The sequence below is a fragment of the Podarcis muralis genome, chromosome 11 (assembly GCF_964188315.1).
Source record: "Podarcis muralis chromosome 11, rPodMur119.hap1.1, whole genome shotgun sequence".
Taxonomy (NCBI): Eukaryota; Metazoa; Chordata; class Lepidosauria; order Squamata; family Lacertidae; genus Podarcis; species Podarcis muralis.
The window spans coordinates 62,810,784-62,829,027 of NC_135665.1; the positions used below are offsets into that span (position 1 = coordinate 62,810,784).

The window sequence follows — 18,244 nt, forward strand, 5'->3', positions numbered from 1 at the left end:
TTTGATACTTGGCAAAACATTGTTGTTGTGGTGGTTTAGTCGTTTAGTCGTGTCCGACTCTTCATGACCCATGGACCAGAGCACGCCAGGCACTCCTGTCTTCCACTGCCTCCCGCAGTTTGGTCAAACTCATGCTGGTAGCTTTGCAAACACTGTCCAACCATCTTGTCCTCTGTCGTCCCCTTCTTCTTGTGCCCTCAATCTTTCCCAACATCAGGGTCTTTTCCAGGGAGTCTTCTCTTCTCATGAGGTGGCCAAAGTATTGGAGCCTCAGCTTCAGGATCTGTCCTTCCAGTGAGCACTCAGGGCTAATTTCCTTCAGAATGGAGAGGTTTGATCTTCTTGCAGTCCATGGGACTCTCAAGAGTCTCCTCCAGAAACTTTATTTTCAGCTAAAATGCACTCGTCTGTTCAATTAAAAACGAGGCAAAATAAATAAAATCTGGGCTGTACTTCTGCAGATAACTATGGCAGTGGGGGCAGGGGTAGGGATCCAACAGCAGAGTCTTGCCCAAAGGCTGATCCAGAAATACAGCCTTTTATAAGGTGAGATTAGCAGTCCTCGGAGGCAGCTTCTCCCCTGGTTAAAGAGTGCAGAGTGACAAAGACAGAGCGAGGGGCAGGGCACATCCATCCAGGAGCCGGAGTGACACAGCCTGTGGCGAACTCATCCTCCTTGGTTATGGGGCTCTTTGGGGAATATTGAAATAGCGAGAGGCGCTCAGAGGGGCTTCCTGAGTTATAATTTATTTGCAGAGTGCTTGATTTAAGTCTCCTCCCCAGTCTCCATCCCTTACTGGTTGTCACTGTGAGCCACAGTAATTACTTTCTGCCAGAGACGACTGAATTTTTTAACTTGCGGAGAAGTTGAGCCCGATTTTAATTGGGAAAGATCTTCTCTCTCCCCCACCTCCTTTCCCTTCCTTAGGCCTGCAGAGAAAAGGCTGCTTTGCAGTGTTTTCTCTGAATACCCGACCCATATTTTTTTTTAATGGAAGCCACCAAAATCATTTATCCCCTCCACCAAAGTTTGGGACATACTGCAGGGAGAAAACTGGTTGCCACCAATGCAGCTGCCAACCCAGTTGGCTAATGTTCCTACTAGCAGTGGCAACAACAACAAAATCTTAGGAAAGTAGGAATATATTTCCTCTCCCTTCAGGAAATTTAGGGAATGGTCTTATTTCCTCCTCCATCACCCCTGCAATTTATTTGCCCACAAATAGGGTGGGAAATTTCAAGAGCCCATTTGCGCACACATGCGGGTGGCGCTGTGGGTTAAACCACAGAGCCTAGGACTTGCTGATCAGAAGGTCAGCAGTTCGAATCCCCGCAATGGGGTGAGCTCCTGTTGCTCGGTCCCTGCTCCTGCCAACCTAGCAGTTCGAAAGCACACCAAAGTAGATAAATAGGTACTGCTCCGGCGGAAAGGTAAACGGCGTTTCCGTGCGCTGCTCTGGTTCACCAGAAGTGGCTTAGTCATGCTGGCCACATGACCCAGAAGCTGTACGCCGGCTCCCTCGGCCAATAAAGTGAGATGAACGCCGCAACCCCAGAGTCGGTCACGACTGGACCTTTACCTTTACCTTTACCTTTACCTTTACCTGACTTGCTCAGGGAGAATAAAATGCCCCCCTAGACATGTACAGAGTGAATGAAGTAGTTATGAACCGCCCCATCTTAAACCAGTAGGAAACTGTTGTGAGTCAAACCATTGGCCATCTAGCTTCACCTTGTAAACACTGACTGGTAGCAGCTCTCCACAGAGACGCCAGGGGCTGTTGTGGTTGCTGGTCATTGCATTTATATCCCACCTTCAAGGAGCTCAAGGTTGTGTACATTGTTTTTGCTCCTCATTTAATCCCCACAACACCAGCCCTGAGAGGTAGGTGAGGCTGAGAGGCAGTGGCTGGCTGCCAAGGTCACCCAGTGAGTCTTATGGCCAAGTGGGCACTTAACCCTGGTCTTCCAGGTCCTAGTAAAGGTAAAGGGTAAAGGGACCCCTGACCATTAGGTCCAGTCGTGACTGACTCTGGGGTTGCGCGCTCATCTTGCTCTATAGGCCGAGGGAGCCGGCGTTTGTCAGCAGACAGCTGACATGTGGCCATGTGGCCACCATGACTAAGCCGCTTCTGGCGAACCGGAGCAGTGCATGGAAACGCCGTTTACCTTCCCGCCGGAGCAGTACCTATTTATCTACTTGCACTTTGACGTGCTTTCGAACTCCTAGGTTGGCAGGAGCAGGGACCGAGCAACGGGAGCTCACCCTGTTGCAGGGATTCGAACCACTGACCTTCTGATCGGCAAGTCCTAGGCTCTGTGGTTTAACCCACAGTGCCACCTGTGTCCCATCCTTCCAGGTCCTAGTTCAACGCTGTAACCACTGCGCGGTGCTCTCTCTCCCATCGAATCCGGGACCTTTGACAGGCAAAGTTCAACGATATATGGAGGGCCACGGGCTTCACAGCATTGAGACAGTAACCTGTAAATTTGGGCTGATTCCAGCACTCTGGAGAGCCAGGGTGGGTGACAAACCGAATGGAATTCTGCACCGAGAAATGTGAAATGCTATACCTAGGGAGAGAGAACCAGCCAGCTACATTTATGCAAATAACCGTAAGTCAGAGATGCCCGAGGCCCCTGCGAGTTCCTTGACAGGAACCGGAGACAAAAATCTGCCGGACCTACTGGTTTTTTAACCCTTTGGGGCCTATTTATTTTGCAATATACAGCCTCTTAACTTTCCAAAGCAATCGCTCCGGCAAGTGTCGGGTGGGGCCTTTTCGCCGCTATTGTTCACCTAAAGAGAACAAGATTTAACTGCTGTCTCTGTGCAGTTTATGCTTGGCTTGTATTGCATTCAGGCGCAGAGGGAGGGGGGTGGAAATAGGGCAGAGAGCGGGAGAGGGGGGGCCCAGATTTGTTTTCATGGCTTTTAATGAAATATCAATGGATGGATATTTTATTTTGCTGTGAATATGAAATTTTGCCACTGACCTGTCAAGCTCTCATTTTCAAGAAGAACTTTATTTCACACCTCCAGACAGGCTGGGAAATTAGTTTTTCCCCACCGAGGTCTCTCATTAGGGATTACAAAGTGAGGACGGCGCGGAGCAATTGTGACTCCATTTTTATCCTCCCCTCCTGGTCCCGGGCTTGAGGATGCTGAGGTCGGACGGCGGAGGGGAGCGATCCATTACCAGCCGCTGGGAGACAGCCGAGGGAGCTACATTAACCGGCCCTGCCAGGCGGAGAGCGATCGGGTTTTGATAAGCTCTGCATTTAACTGGCCTGTTACAAAAGCAGAGGCTGAAAGGGAGACTTCATCCCCATTCAGGGACCTCAGTTGCTTGGAGTCAATGCAAAAGGCTTGGATTCCATCTCTGTAGACTATAGGTTACAGATTTTTCCCCTCAATTTTTTAAATTAATTTTCCAAGTTCATAACAAGCAGATAGGAAAAAGAAAAAACAAACCAACAAACATTTATCCTGATTATAATAATTCTACTTTTGTTAACATTGTTGGGTGACTTCCTCAAATCCCCCTGGCTGAGTTTCCATAACAGTTTTCCAAAACTATTTTCCCATAAAATTTACTTGGTCAATTAACATCTTACTTTCTTTTCATTTTTAACTTTAACATAATATTTTACACATCACATTTTCAAATCCTAGGCCTATTTGGTACTCGCAAGTAATTCTAATTATATTATCTTAAGATATTTAGCTAAATAGTCTTTGAATTTCTTCCACTCCTCTTGGTGCTCCTTCTCCCTCTGGTCACGGACTTTTCCAGTCAGGTCGGCTAGCTCCAAAAATTCCATCATCTTCATCTGCCATTCCTCCATTGTTGGTACTTCTTGTAATTTCCAATTTTTGGCCAGCAAAATTCTAGCAGCTGTTGTGGCATACAAAAACAATCTAACATCTTTTTAGGGCAATTCCAGGCCTATTATTCCAAGTAGAAAGGCTTCTCGTTTCTTAATAAATGTATATTTCAACAATTTTCTTCAATTCATTGTATATCTTTTCCCAGAGGTCTTTCACCTTGGGGCAGGTCCACCACATATGATAAAAAGTACCTTCTTTTTCTTTACATTTCCAGCATAGGTTATCAGTCTTATGGTAAATCTTTGCTAATTTTACAGGGGTTAAGTACCATCTATACATCATTTTCAGAACATTTTCCTTTAACACTGTGCATGCGGTGAACTTAACCCCTTTCCTCCACAACCTTTCCCAGTCTTCAAACATTATATTTATAGGTTACAGATTTATGCTCACATGCTGTGTTCAAATAAGCCCTGTTCCTGGCCAAGGTCCATCTAAACTAGTGTCCTGTTCTCACAGTAGCCAAGCAAGAGACCTCGCAAAGCAACTAAGTGCTACCTGTGATTCCCAGCTACTGGTATTCAGAGGGATAGTGGATCAAAGTCATCTCAGAATCATAGAGTTGGAAGGGACCCGGAGGGTCATCTAGTCCAACCCCCCATCATCATGGCCACGATCACTATTAGTCACAGATAGCCTTATCCATCACAAATTTATCAACTGTCTTAAAGCCAACCCAAGTTCGTGACTATCACATCTTGTGGGAGCCTATTCCGTACTTTAACAATGTACTGCTTGAAGAAATTCTTCTTTTTTATGCATGTGGGCAATCTTTCAGCACACAAAGTTAAATAGTGGCTGTTTTTCTTACACTTGGGCATGCGGTCATTCTGTCCCATTTCCTCAGTTCTCTGCAAACTTGGAGTGACATGGAAGCCCACATATTTCCCACAGAATAAACATTTCTAAATCTATTTTCTCAGAATATCCCTTTTAAACATCTTTCGATGCATTTTTTGAGCCGAGGCAAACTTCAGAGAAGGGCAAAGCCTGGTGAATCACTAAATTCCCATTTACACAGTAGCCCAGATCAGGTCAGCTTTGCATCAGAATTTGCAAAGTCTGGATTTGCCCCCATCCTCTGATTAAATGAATGCATACAAGGTTTTTTTGCTGAATGCCATACATTTGCAACCAACAGTTGCGAAAACAGGATTCTTCATCTTTTTTTAAACTCAAAGTTCCCGATTCCCTGTGGCAATCCATTGTACACCTTGTCGCCAATTTGCACCCACCACATTTTGGGGGCATCCTGTGCCCCTACCAGGAAAGAGAAGAACTGGAGGAAACTCGCCACCTCCACTTCTGCCCCAACCCTTGGCTGCCAGATTTGCAGTCAATGGTCTCAGCCTCCAACTTTTTTTGCAAATAGGTTGAGATCATTAGATCCCGGTTACCAAAGCAGTCTCCCGATCCAGGATTAATTAAGCGAATCTTGAGATCTAATTAAGGACCGGTCTGGTGATAATTGCCAGGAAATGTATGCATTAAAAATATTCATTTGTCAATGAAGTGTAATTAAGAGCACTGTTTGGGGAAGGATCAATACTGTGTCATGTGGTTTGGAGACTGGGAGGGGAGAAGAGGGAGATTAAGGAAAAGACTCGCTCCTGTACATGAATCAAAAACCTTGATAGAGACTGGAGGTGATTCTCCACCCCCCTTTTCCTAGCTTTGCTTTCATAATAACTCACAGTTAGCGCTCTCTCTGCATCCTTGAACAGAGTATCCCTCTCTCTCTTCTCTCTCTCTCTCTCTCTCTCTCTCTCGCACCCCCTCTACCTTTGTTTAGCTAAACCATTTGTTTCACTTCCTTGTTCCTTGCTGCATTGTTCAAGTGGGTTATAGATTTATTAGAGTGGGGAAGAGTGACAGGTCAAAGCGAGAGAAAGGGAGGGGGGAGAGAGAGAGAGACTCGTCACCACTGAAAACCACTTCCTTCCCGAATGTGCTGTTAATCCCGGGAACATGGCTCTTATTGTGAAACCTCCGCACAGGGTAAAATTGGCTTCCTTAGCATGTTAATCCCTCACCTCTTTATGCTTGATTATTGTGGATCTGGAGAGGCTGTTGAATACATATAAAACAGGATGCAGATAAAGCGATGTGATCCCACGCTCTGCGGAGGAGGACGCAACACACCGCTGGCTTCGCCGGCATTGGAGAATGTGGTGGTGCACATATTATTATTATTATTATTATTAATTTGTAACCCCACCCATCTGGCTAGGTTTCCCCAGCCACTCTGGGCGGCTTCCAACAAAGATTAAAAATACCTCAAAATGTCACACATTAAAAACCTCTCTGAACAGAGCTGCCTACAGATGTTTTCTAAATGTCAGGTGGTTGTTCTTCTCTTTGAGGGCATTCCACAGGGTGAGCACCACCACCAAGAAGGCCCTCTGTCTGGTTCCCTGTAGCTTCACTTCTCGCAATGAGGGAACCGCCAGAAGGCCCTCGGCGCTGGACCTCAGTGTCCGGGCAGAACGATGGGGGAGGAGACGCTCCTTCAGATATACTGGGCCAAGGCTGTTTAGGGCTTTAAAGGTCAACACCAACACTTTGAATTGTGCTTGGAAATGTACTGGGAGCCAATGTAGGTCTTTCAATACCGGTGTTATGTGGTCTCGGCGGCCACTGCCAGTCACCAGTCTAGCTGCCACATTCTGGATTAGTTGTAGTTTCTGGGTCACCTTCAAATGTAGCCCCATATAGAGCGCATTGCAGTAGTCCAACTGGGAGATAACTAGAGCATGTACCACTCTGGCAAGACAGTCTGCGGGCAGATAGGGTCTCAGCCTGTGTACCCGATGGAGCTGGTAGACAGCTGCCCTGGACACAGAATTGACCTGCACCTCCATGGACAGCTGTGAGTCCAAAATGACTCCCAGGCTGCACACCTGGTCCTTCAGGGGCACAGTTACCCCATTCCGGATCAGGGAGTCCTCCACACCTGCCCACCTCCTGTCCCCCAAAAACAGTACTTCTGTCTTGTCAGGATTCAACCTCAATCCAACCCAGGACGTGGGATGGGGAGTGAGTTTTAATTGCATGCTGATGATTTAAAGTTGGCACCCCACCCCACCCTCGAAGAAGAGGGAAGGGTGCAGAGGCCTGCTGTTGCTGGAAGGCCTTCTCCCTCTCCCATAACAGTAGATGTCATGGACATTCAAGGATGCTGAATGTCAGAAGATTCAGGAGGGATAAAAGAAAGTCCTTCTCAAGCAGTGCACAGCATCGCCAGCTGGAGCTCCCAAACCAGGCTCAAGGGCAGCCCCACGTGGATCGCATTGCAGTAGTCCATCCTCTAGGTTAAGAGCACCTGGACTGTCGTGGTTTCTAACAGACGCTGCTGAGCTGAACAAGGGGAAATCTCTGCCCACCTTCTTGACGTTTTGTCTTCCTTTCTGCAGGGGGCCTCGTCGAGCCTGGTGGTCAAGTTTGCGGACACAGACAAGGAGCGCACGATGAGGCGCATGCAGCAAATGGCCGGGCAGATGGGCATGTTCAACCCCATGGCGATACAGTTTGGAGCCTACGGCGCCTACGCCCAGGCAGTAAGTGTAGACACAGCTCGTGTGTGTGTGTGTGCCCATCAATTGCATTTGTGCAGGAAGGAAGGTCATACCGGTAGTTCATCATTACAGGCATTTCTGAGGCAAGGAAGAACTCTTTGTGCTGCATCAAGTGTCACAAATGTGCAGGTGCTAGTGCTGGGCTTCAAACACTTATCCCGGTCTCTTTTTATCCTGGGAGGCAGTGTGGTGCAGTGGTTTGAGTGTCAGTCTAGGACCTCGGGTTTCCCATCCCCACTCAGCCACGAAGCTCCATGGGCAACACTGGGCCAGTCATTGCCTCTTGGCCTCACCTAATTGGCACGCAAGGGGAAAGAAACTGGGAGGGAAGAGGAAAAAAGCCAACCCAGCCACCGATTGTTAAATGGTCTTTCTTATAATGGGCAACTGGTGTAGAAACATCTCAGGGCGCAGGAGGTGCCTAACAGAGCTGGTGTTTCAGCAGAGTTCATAGAATCATAGTAATGTGGGGACCCCAAGGGCCAACTAGTCCAACCCTCTGCACTGCGGGAATGTTGATGGAATGAGACCTGTTTCCCATCTCTCCCACTGAGGGAGTTTGATGGACTGCAGCTCCTTTTCTCAAGGGGGGGGGCACAATTTATCCTCCCATTTTCCCTCACAACCCAGAGAAGGAGAGGGGGGATGATTGGCTCAATGTCAACCAATGAGCTTCCTGGCTGAGTGGGGATTTGAACCTTGGCCTCCTCATCTGATGCTCTAACCACTACACTACACTACCTCTCTGGGTGGCTATGTGCAAAGGCCAACATTCATTGGCATTTTTCAGCCGCTCTCTTCCCCGTTCCTTTTCTACTAAGCATCAGGTTGACAGCGGGAGAACATTGCCTTTGCAACATCGCACATCCCTGTGGACATTGGACACACAAACACACACACATTGAGCGGGTGGCCCTGACCACCCCGAGGAGACTCAGAGTTGTCTAAGTGACAGGATCACGTCCCGGCGCCCGGTGTCAACGGGCCACAGTCCTGCCGGGAGCCTGTTTCTCAATCAGACCAGTTATCTGTGTCATTTACTATCTGTCTCCATCACCACATCATGCACAAAGAAAAAGAATGGAGTGATACAGTTTTGTGCTGTCCCGGAGGCCTTGCTTAATCCACGTAGGACCACTGCCTTCAAGATACTGGGGTGATTGGCACCTCCAAAATATGAGAGAGACAGAGAGAGAGAGAGAGAGAGAGAGAGAGAGAGAGGAATCTACACCGCACTATTTACAAGAAACTTGAGAAAGAACCCTGGGAGATTTTTATTTCTGAAGCCACCCAAGTCAATAACTTAATAATAATAATAATAATAATAATAATAATAATAATAATAATATTTATATGCCACCCATCTGACTGGGTTGCCCCAGCTGCTCTGGGCAGCTTCCAACAATCTATTAAAACACATAACTGAAAACATATATTTGCAAGGGAGGGAAATCCTGGTGGACAACTGCCCTCAAATACTTGTTTTCAGGTACAGTGGCAGCAGGACTTTTTAATCTGTGTCTAAAACACAATAAGAACATATCTGAAAACTATGTGACGCCAAAAACCGTGGCAGCTAGTTTTGCTAGTTTATTACATTTGACAACAGCAAGAGCAGTTACCCCGTCCAACTTTTCGGGGTGTGGAGCTGTGTTGTCATTTAAGTCTTGGGTCAGAGTTGGACCCTTATGCTGTGCAGGGGGTGGGATGCAGGATGACCCACGGGGTCCAAGGAGTACAGGATCCAAGGAGTATGTCAGCCACATCCACATTTATGCGCTCTGATTCCACTATGAACAGTCATGGCTTCCCTCAAAGATTCCTGGGAACTGTAGCTCATTCAAGGTGCTGAGAGTGGTTCGGAGGCGCCTAGTCCCCTCACAGAGCTGCAGTTCCCAAAGTGGTTGGACAATCCTTGCTCACAGGAAACTCTGGGAATAGTAATGCTGAGAGGGGAATAGGGGTCTCTTTGCAATTCCAAGTACACTTCACAAACCACAACTCCCGGAATTCTTGGGGGAGGAGGAGCCGTGACTGTTTAAAGTGATATCTATTTATTTAATATTTATTGGGACACAGGTGGCACTGTGGTCTAAACCACAGAGCCTAGGACTTGCCGATCAGAAGGTTGGTGGTTTGAATCCCCACGACGGGGTGAGTTCCCGTTGTTCGGTCCCTACTCCTGCCAACCTAGCAGTTCGAAAGCACGTCAAAGTGCAAGTAGATAAATAGGTACCACTCTGGTGGGAAGGTAAACGGTGTTTCCATGCACTGCTCTAGTTCGCCAGAAGCAGCTTAGTCATGCTGGCCACATAACCCATAAGCTGTACACTGGCTCCCTCAGCCAGTAAAGCGAAATGAGTGCCATAACCCCAAAGTCGTCCGCGACTGGACCTAACGGTCAGGGGTCCCTTTACCTTAATATTTATTTAATTCATTTACACACGGCTTGATTGTAAAAACAAACCACAAAGCGTTTACAAAAAGCCAAAAGAAGAAAATCAAGTAAAACGAACAAACTGCAATACTTCGAAACATAAAAAGTTAAAATACCGAAACAGATTTAAACTATACATCAACCTTCTAAGCATCTGGGTAGATTTACCTAAAAAAGAACATTTTAAGCAGGCGCTGAAAGGGTGCTCTGAAGACGCCTGCTTGATATCCATAGGCAGGGAGTTCCAAAGTCTCAGTGCTGTCACACTAAACGATCTAGTTTTTGGCAAGTATGGCGCTATGGGTTAAACCACAGAGCCTAGGACTTGCCGATCAGAAGGTCAGCGGTTCGAATCCCCGCAACGGGGTGAGCTCCCGTTGTTCGGTCCCTGCTCCTGCCAACCTAGCAGTTCGAAAGCACGTCAAAGAGCAAGTAGATAAATAGGTACCACTCCGGCGGGAAGGTAAAACGCCGTTTCCGTGCGCTGCTCTGGTTTGCCAGAAGCGGCTTAGTCATGCTGGCCGCATGACCCAGAAGCTGCACGCCGGCTCCCTCGGCCAATAAAGTGAGATGAGCGCCGCAACCCCAGAGTCGGCCACGACTGGACCTAATTGTCAGGGGTCCCTTTACCTTTACCTTACCTGTACTAGTGCCAATTCCACAGACTGAAATGGAACGCAAGCTTGTTTAGGGATTTATATCCCACCTTTTCTGCTAAGGAGCTCAAGGTGATGGTTCTCCGCCTCCTCATTAAGCCCCACATCAACAATAACCCTGTGAGGTAGGTCAGGCTGAGAGGCAGCGACTGCCCCCCCCCAAGTGAGCTTCAGGGCCGAGTGGGGACTCGAACCCTGGTCTCCCAGATCCTAGTCTGGCACTCAAGCCACGACACCCATCCCTCAGGGGGCTGAAGCAAAGAAATATTTGGTCTCACCCAGCAGGAAACTACTTGTCGTCTTAGGTCCCTTAGGAAAGGAGGAGACAAAATAAATAAATAAGGGGTCGACCTTCCCCTCATTCCGGGCAGGAAGATATAAGGAGGCAAAGCCCCCTCCCCATGCTTATTGTAATGGCCTTGTGTCAAATCAAGACACGCTGAGGAGGTTTTACAGGAGAAAGCCGTGACCCTTACAGGAATTGGCTCACCTGCCATAAATCTTCCCAGAGATACATCTCAAGGGCCAGATCTCTCGTTTATAATTCTTCTCCAGTTCCCAGGGTTATAGGACTTCCTCTCCTGAGGTGTTCGAAGCACTGCAATGCTTTTCTGAATTTGGCTTCCCTGTCTGGCAATTTTGCCACTCACAGGAAGCAGGAGGAAATGCAGCTGAGCCAACCATAATCATCATCATCATCATCATCATCATCATCATCATCATCATAATTTATTATTTATACCCCGCCCATCTGGCTGGGCTTCCCCAGCCACTCTGGGTGGCTTCCAACAAAATTTTAAAATACTGTAATACATCAAACATTAAAAGCTTCCCTAAACAGGGCTGCCTTCAGATGTCTTCTAAAAGACATACATTGGCTCCCAGTATGTTTCCAAGCACAATTCAAAGTGTGGGTGCTGACCTTGAAAGCCCTAAACGGCCTCGGTCCAGTATATCTGAAGGAGCGTCACAACCTCCATCATTCTGCCCGGACACTGAGGTTCAGTGCTGAGGGCCTTCTGGCGGTTCCCTCATTGCGAGAAGCCAAGTTACAGGGAACCAGGCAGAGGGCCTTCTCAGTAGTGGCACCCGCCCTGTGGAACGCCCTCCCACCAGATGTCAAAGAGAAAAACAACTACCAAACTTTTAGAAGACATCTGAAGGCAGCCCTCTTTAGGGAAGCTTTTAATGTTTAATAGGTTATTGCATTTTAGTGTTCTGTTGGAAGCCGCCCAGAGTGGGTGGGGAAACTCAGCCAGATGGGCGGGGTATAAATAATAAATTATTATTATTATTATTATTATTATTATTATTATTATTATTATTATTTGCCCTGGCATGTCAACAGTGAAAGCCTGCGCTGCTCTACTCAGAATTAAGTGCTGTTGGGTTCAGTGTGACTTACTCCCAGGTAAGCGCACAGGGGAGTGAGCGCAGGCCATGTTTCTTAAAGGCCAGCATGGTTTCACTTCCAGGCTCCTGTTGCGGGTGTACTTTACAAAATCACCTGCTCACTGCCTAATCCAGAAAATAAATTCCACCGACACCAGATGAACGGGTGTGCTCCTTGAAAAGGGGGAGGGGGGTCTGCCATTGTGCAGCAATAGAAAAGGGCTCCTAATCACTCCATCAGTAATTACAAAGAAGAGTAAATCGCTAATTAAAATGTGAAAGTGTCTTACGCGGCATGCAGTAAGAAAGGGTAATTAACAATCAAACAGGAAGCTGCCACCTTGACACCCACATGATGTGTGCTGAGATACAGGAAATCATAGCAAGGTCCAGCTTTTTTCTTTAGCACTTTTCCTTTCAAACAGATCTAAGGACATTTTTTTTAAAAAAATTGCAGCAGCAAGTGTGGGGAATTCTTGGTTGTAGGGGGGGAGCGAGGGGCGGCTTATTCCCTGCCTGGCAACAGCAGCCAATTAAAAAGTTCCAGGAAAGGGAGGCTGGAAGGTTGCAGCAATGCCTGCTTGGCTTTGCCATCACTGAATCCCAACACCCAATGGAATTTAAACAATGTGGAGATAAACTCAAAGAAACATTGCTGCTCTGGGTCCTCTCCCGATTTGATTTTGGGGAGAGAAGCAGCGCTTTCCGGGAAGGAATATGAAATATACTCGGAGTCGAGAGTGGATTGCATGCTCTCTATTCAGCTCATAGTGGTGAGGAGGAATGGAAGTTCCCCCGAAATGTCTGCTTTATATACATTATTTGCACAATGGGCCCCACGTGACTGGCTAATTCCGGGATTCACCTGTAGACCAATCAGGTTGCAGATTCACTTCCATCTGGAGCTGGATTGGGTGGTTCCTGTGGACCAATCGGACTGCTGCATTCTGGACCCTACTGTTCTAGGACCAATCAGACTGCTGCATTCTGAATCCTATTGTTCTAGGACCAATCAGACTGCTGCATTCTGAATCCTATTGTTCTAGGACCAATCAGACTGCTGCATTCTGAATCCTATTGTTCTAGGACCAATCAGACTGCTGCATTCTGAATCCTATTGTTCTAGGACCAATCAGACTGTTGCATTCTGAATCCTATTGTTCTAGGACCAATCAGACTGCTGCCTTTTGGATCCTATTCAACTCAGTACATAACAAAATAATAATTCCCACCTCCCCTTAAATTACACAGATGGCTTCATTGTTTGTAGTTGGACCCTGTTTTCCTGCTCTGCTGCTCCTTCAGTGACATTTTTTTTAAAAGGGTTGTCCTTCTGGGAGTAACCATATAGGTGATCCCAGCCAATTGGGGATCCCATGATGAGGAGGATATATGACCAATCAGGGTTTCCTCCATGTTGATATCATCAAGAGCAAATGAAGCAGATCCTAGACTCCTAGGGTGGAAGGGACCTCAAGATTCACCTAGTACAGCCTTTCTCAACCTGTGGGTCCCCAGATGTTGTTGAACTACAACTCCCATCACCCCTAGCCAGCAAGGCCAGAGCTCAGGGATGATGGGAGTTGTAGTCCAACAACATCTGGGGAGCCACAGGTTGAGAACCGCTGATCTAGTACACCTCCATACAAAGCAGGAATCACAGGTAAAGAATCCCTGAAGAGAAGGCCATTCAGCCTCTGTTTAAAAACTCCAGTGGAGTCCATCTCTTTGCAAGGGAGTCTGTTCCACTCTTACCCTCAGATAGTTCTTCCTTGCCTTCCTTGTAATTTGAATCCATTGGTTCGGGATCGATCGTCGGAGCGGCAGAAAACAAGCTTGCTCCATCTTCCATGTGACAGCAGATGTTTGAAGATAGCTGTGTTAACTCTCAGTCTTCTCTTTGCCAAGCTAAGCATACCCAACTCCCTAGTTGATAATAGGCAAGCACTTTTACTCTGATTGGACACAATGGCAGAAAAAGAAAAAAGCCCTCATCCCAAATTACTGTTTTTCAACACTGCCCAAGACGTCTGTTGAAAGCACTTATCATCGTAGCTAAGCGCTGTTTAGTTAAAGTAATTGGGTAAGGAGAAATCCTAGTCCATTAATCAGATGCATTTTGGCCAAATAATTTATTAATGAATTGTTTAAATCAGCATACATTTCCATATCTTCAGTTCAGATTTCTTAATAGTCCACAGATGTTCACATTCCAAAAGCAAATATTGGATTCCATACTCTGGAAGGACAGGAATCTCAAAAATATAGGAAAGCCACATTTTTTACTGATAAAAATCATGTGAGATTAGGGCAAACTTGGAAACCAGAACCCTATCATAATTCTGTAAACGTTGCTTTTGAGTCTCCATACAAACTTCACAACTGATTCAGTTACATGACTTGTTGGAGGCCTGCTCAGAAAGGCCCATGTTGTTCTTGTTGTTTAGTCGTGTCCGACTCTTCATGACCCCATGGACCAGAGAACGCCAGGCACCTCTGTCCTCCACTGCCTCCCGCAGTTTGGTCAAACTCATGCTGGTAGCTTCGAGAACACTGTCCAACCATCTCGTCCTCTGTCGTCCCCTTCTCCTTGTGCCCTCCATCTTTCCCAACATCAGGGTCTTTTCCAGGGAGTCTTCTCTTCTCATGAGGTGGCCAAAGTATTGGAGCCTCAGCTTCACGATGTGTCCTTCCAGTGAGCACTCAGGGCTAATTTCCTTAAGAATGGATAGGTTTGATCTTCTTGCAGTCCATGGGACTCTCAAGAGTCTCCTCCAGCACCATAATTCAAAAGCATAGAAAGGCCCATATCTCACAATAAAATCCTACCTGATCATGGAGCGATTGAGGGACAAATAAGGCAAGTTCTTCCTCCCAAAACTGCACAGCCGTCATGCATGTAGTGCAATTTCTCCCAGTGTGGAGTCAGGGTTAGGGTGCTGAACTGGGAGAGTTGGCCAAAAAGCTCATTGGGCCAGTCACTTTTTCTCAGCCTAACCTCACAGGGTTGTTGCAGGAATTAAATGAGGAGGTGCAGAACCCGCGGAAGCCCCATCAGACATTTTGCTTTGAAAAAAGTTTGAAAACCAGAATGCTCACTTCTGGTTTTCAATCGTTTGGGAGCTGAAATATTCAGCGGCTAAGCCGTTCAAGATCCAAGGTACGACTGTACTTGATAAAACAAAGCACCCTGGACTCCTATGGGAGGATTGCAAAATTGCAAAATAATATAGCATAAGAAGAACGAATGTACTTCTTCGTAAAGCAGAGAGTTAAACAACGGAACAGCCAGTGAAGCTGAGTATTTAAAGATTCACAATGGATAAAAGAAATATTCTTCATTCGGTGCATAGTTCAACTGTGGAATTCCCTTCCCCAGTGATGGCTACCAACTTAGATGATTTTAAAAGTGGATTAGACAATTCATGGAGGAGAGGGCTATCGATGGCTGTGCTCTGCTTCCATGGCTGGAGGCAGCAATGCTTTGGAATACCAGCTGTTGGAAGCCACAGGAGAGGAGAGGACGCTTGCACTTGAATCCTCCTTGCGGGTTTCCCAGAAGAGGCATCTGGTTGGCCACTGTGAGAAGCAGATGCTGGACTAGACGGGCCACTGGCCTGATCCAGCAGACTTTTCTTCTGCTCTTAACTAAAGTGTCCCATCAGCGGAAGCCCTGCTGAAGAGCTTCCAATTGTGCGATGGGGCTTTCCCCACCTTCTCACCCTGGTCTCCCCACATACCCCCCCTCCAAAAAAAATGCTCTGGAGGGTGTTAGGAGCATCCGTGGAACTGCATGAAAAGGGAAGAGAAGGAGGATTGTTCCATTTGACAAACTGAAATACTTGCCCTGATTGCATAATAATAATAATAATAATAATAATAATAATAATAATAATAATAATAATTTTTATTTACAGCCCACCCTTCCCGGCCAAAACCGGGCTCAGAGCAGCTAACGCCAAGTGTATAACACATGAACATAAAATCAGGCAATCAATTAAAATACAACCTGAGCAACTCCTAACAATAATACAAAATTCATCTGAGTGCTTAATTTATTAAATATCACAGTCATACTTAATAATCTGATTCTAGATTAGTTCAGGCCAACTTCCCCTATTTGTTTCTGACACGGGGTCAAGCCATCACATTCCCTCTGCATCCGGCATCCAAGCTTAGAGTGTTGATCCTTACATAGTCAGAATGATGCCACTCATGAACAAGAGGCAAATGTCAGCAGATTTGCGGGGGACCCCCAAGATTTTCAGAAGGATCAAAAGAAAGGGGGAACTTAGGGGAGGGGGAATCCCAAGAACAACGCAGCATGCTCAGTGGCTACAGAACGCTGATAGACCCTTGAGGGGAAATGGAAGCTCAGGATGTGGAGGAATGGAAGGGTATTCCCTGGGAAAGGGCAGGGCTGGCTGCAACCTGGAACAGGAGCAGTTCAACAGTTCAACACTGCAGCATTTTGTGGCCCCCCTGTTGCCATAAAAGGTAAAGGGACCCCTGACCATTAGGTCCAGTCGTGGACGACTCTGGGGTTGCAGCTCTCATCTTGCTTTACTGGCCAAGGGAGCCGACATTTGTCCGCAGACAGTTTTTCCGGGTCATGTGGCCAGCATGACTAAGCCGCTTCTGGCGGACCAGAGTAGTGCACAGAAACGCCATTTACCTTCTCACCGGAGTGGTACCTATTTATCTACTTGCACTTGACGTGCTTTCGAACTGCTAGGTGGGCAGGAGCAGGGACCGAGCAACGGGAGCTCACCCCGTCGCGGGGATTCGAACTGCCAACCTTCTGATCGGCAAACCCAAGGCTCAGTGGTTTACACCACAGCGCCGCCTGTTGCCATAGGGGAGCATTTGTTATGAAGGCACTAGACTGGGCAAAGTGTAAGATGAAATGGCCTTCCAGAGTAGATAAATTCCAGGAGCCACCACACGGGGGAACAGTCAGAAGGAACATCGATTAGACGAAACCAAGGTAAAAGCTGCGAGGAGCTGTTCTTCTGCTACTTCCACCACTCAAAACCTCTCACTTCCTTCTGAATCCCAAGCAAAGCTTTGTCAATGTGCAAATTCGCTTTGGTGCAAAGTAACCAGTGAATGGGGCAATTGACACAAACGTTGAGTAATTATAACCAGCTGAAAAGTCTTTATGGGTTCAACCTGCTCTGTTGAGAAAGTGTGGGTATCCTTGGGTCCCTCCAAGGCCCTGGAAATGCGTGGCTGTGATATCAGCAGTGGCCGCCTCCGTTCTGGGGCTGCCCCGCCAGTGAATGCGTGATATTTTTTCCCTGCTCTCTTTGTTCCAGCTGATGCAGCAGCAGGCCGCCATTATGGCATCCGTGGCGCAAGGCGGCTACCTAAACCCCATGGCGGCCTTCGCAGCAGCTCAGATGCAGCAGATGGCAGCGCTAAACATGAACGGCCTGGCCGCCGCTCCCATGACGCCCACCTCAGGTGAGGAGCCCACCGCACCTGGCAGAGAGGGGGGCAGCTGGCTGGGCCAGGGAGGGGATTAATGCCTCCTTGCAAGATGGGGCGGTCCCTGCCTGCTTGAAGAAGGCCGTGATAAAACCATTCCTCGGGAAACCCTCCTTGGATTTAGAAAATCTAAGTAATTACTTCCCAGTTGCCAACCTCTCCTTCTTAGGTGAGGTCCTTGAGCAGGCAGTGGGGCTGTTTGTGGGAGGGGTTATTGGTTTGCTTTTGCTTTCATTTTATGATGTATCTTCTGCTCTCATTTTGTCTATTTCTGTTGTGAACAGCCCTGTAATCTTGAGATGAAAGTATACAAATAAGACAGTAGTACCTCTGGTTGCGAACAGGATCCATTCCGGAGCCCCGTTCGCACCATGAGCAGAATGTAACCCGCGTCTGCTCGTCTGTGCGTTCGTGGGTCGTGATTCGTCGCTTCTGCGCATGTGCGTGATGTCATTTTGAGCATCTGCACATGCGCGAGCAGCGAAACCTGGAAGTAACCCATTCCGGTACTTCCGGGTCGCCGCGGGACGCAACCTGAAAATGCTCAACCTGAAGCAAATGCAACACAAGGTGTGACTGTACTAGCAACTGCAGGGCATCCAGCTTTCATATTGTCTTCTCCACCCCTCCTCTAGGTGGCAGCACACCTCCAGGCATCACCGCAGCAGCCGTGCCTAGCATCCCATCTCCCATTGGGGTGAATGGTTTCACTGGCCTACCGCCACAGGCTAACGGGCAGCCTGCCGCAGAAGCCGTGTTTGCCAACGGCATCCACCCTTACCCAGGTAAGACCAACCAGCCT

The 18,244-nt window shown here is 47.5% G+C and overlaps 1 protein-coding gene across 11 annotated transcripts in view; it reads left to right on the top strand.

Annotated features, from left to right (window-relative positions):
* CELF4 (CUGBP Elav-like family member 4) overlaps nt 1-18,244 on the top strand; it is a 797,596-nt gene that overhangs the window by 720,679 nt on the left and 58,673 nt on the right. For all 11 annotated transcript variants that reach the window (XR_013394723.1, XM_077936520.1, XM_077936525.1 and 8 more), the window contains exons 6-8: nt 7,306-7,449; nt 17,271-17,418; nt 18,078-18,227. Coding sequence is in view for 10 of the 11 variants with exons in the window: in XM_077936520.1 (XP_077792646.1) it covers nt 7,306-7,449; nt 17,271-17,418; nt 18,078-18,227 (442 nt within the window). In the remaining variant the exon portion in view is untranslated. The remainder of the gene's footprint in view (nt 1-7,305; nt 7,450-17,270; nt 17,419-18,077; nt 18,228-18,244) is intronic.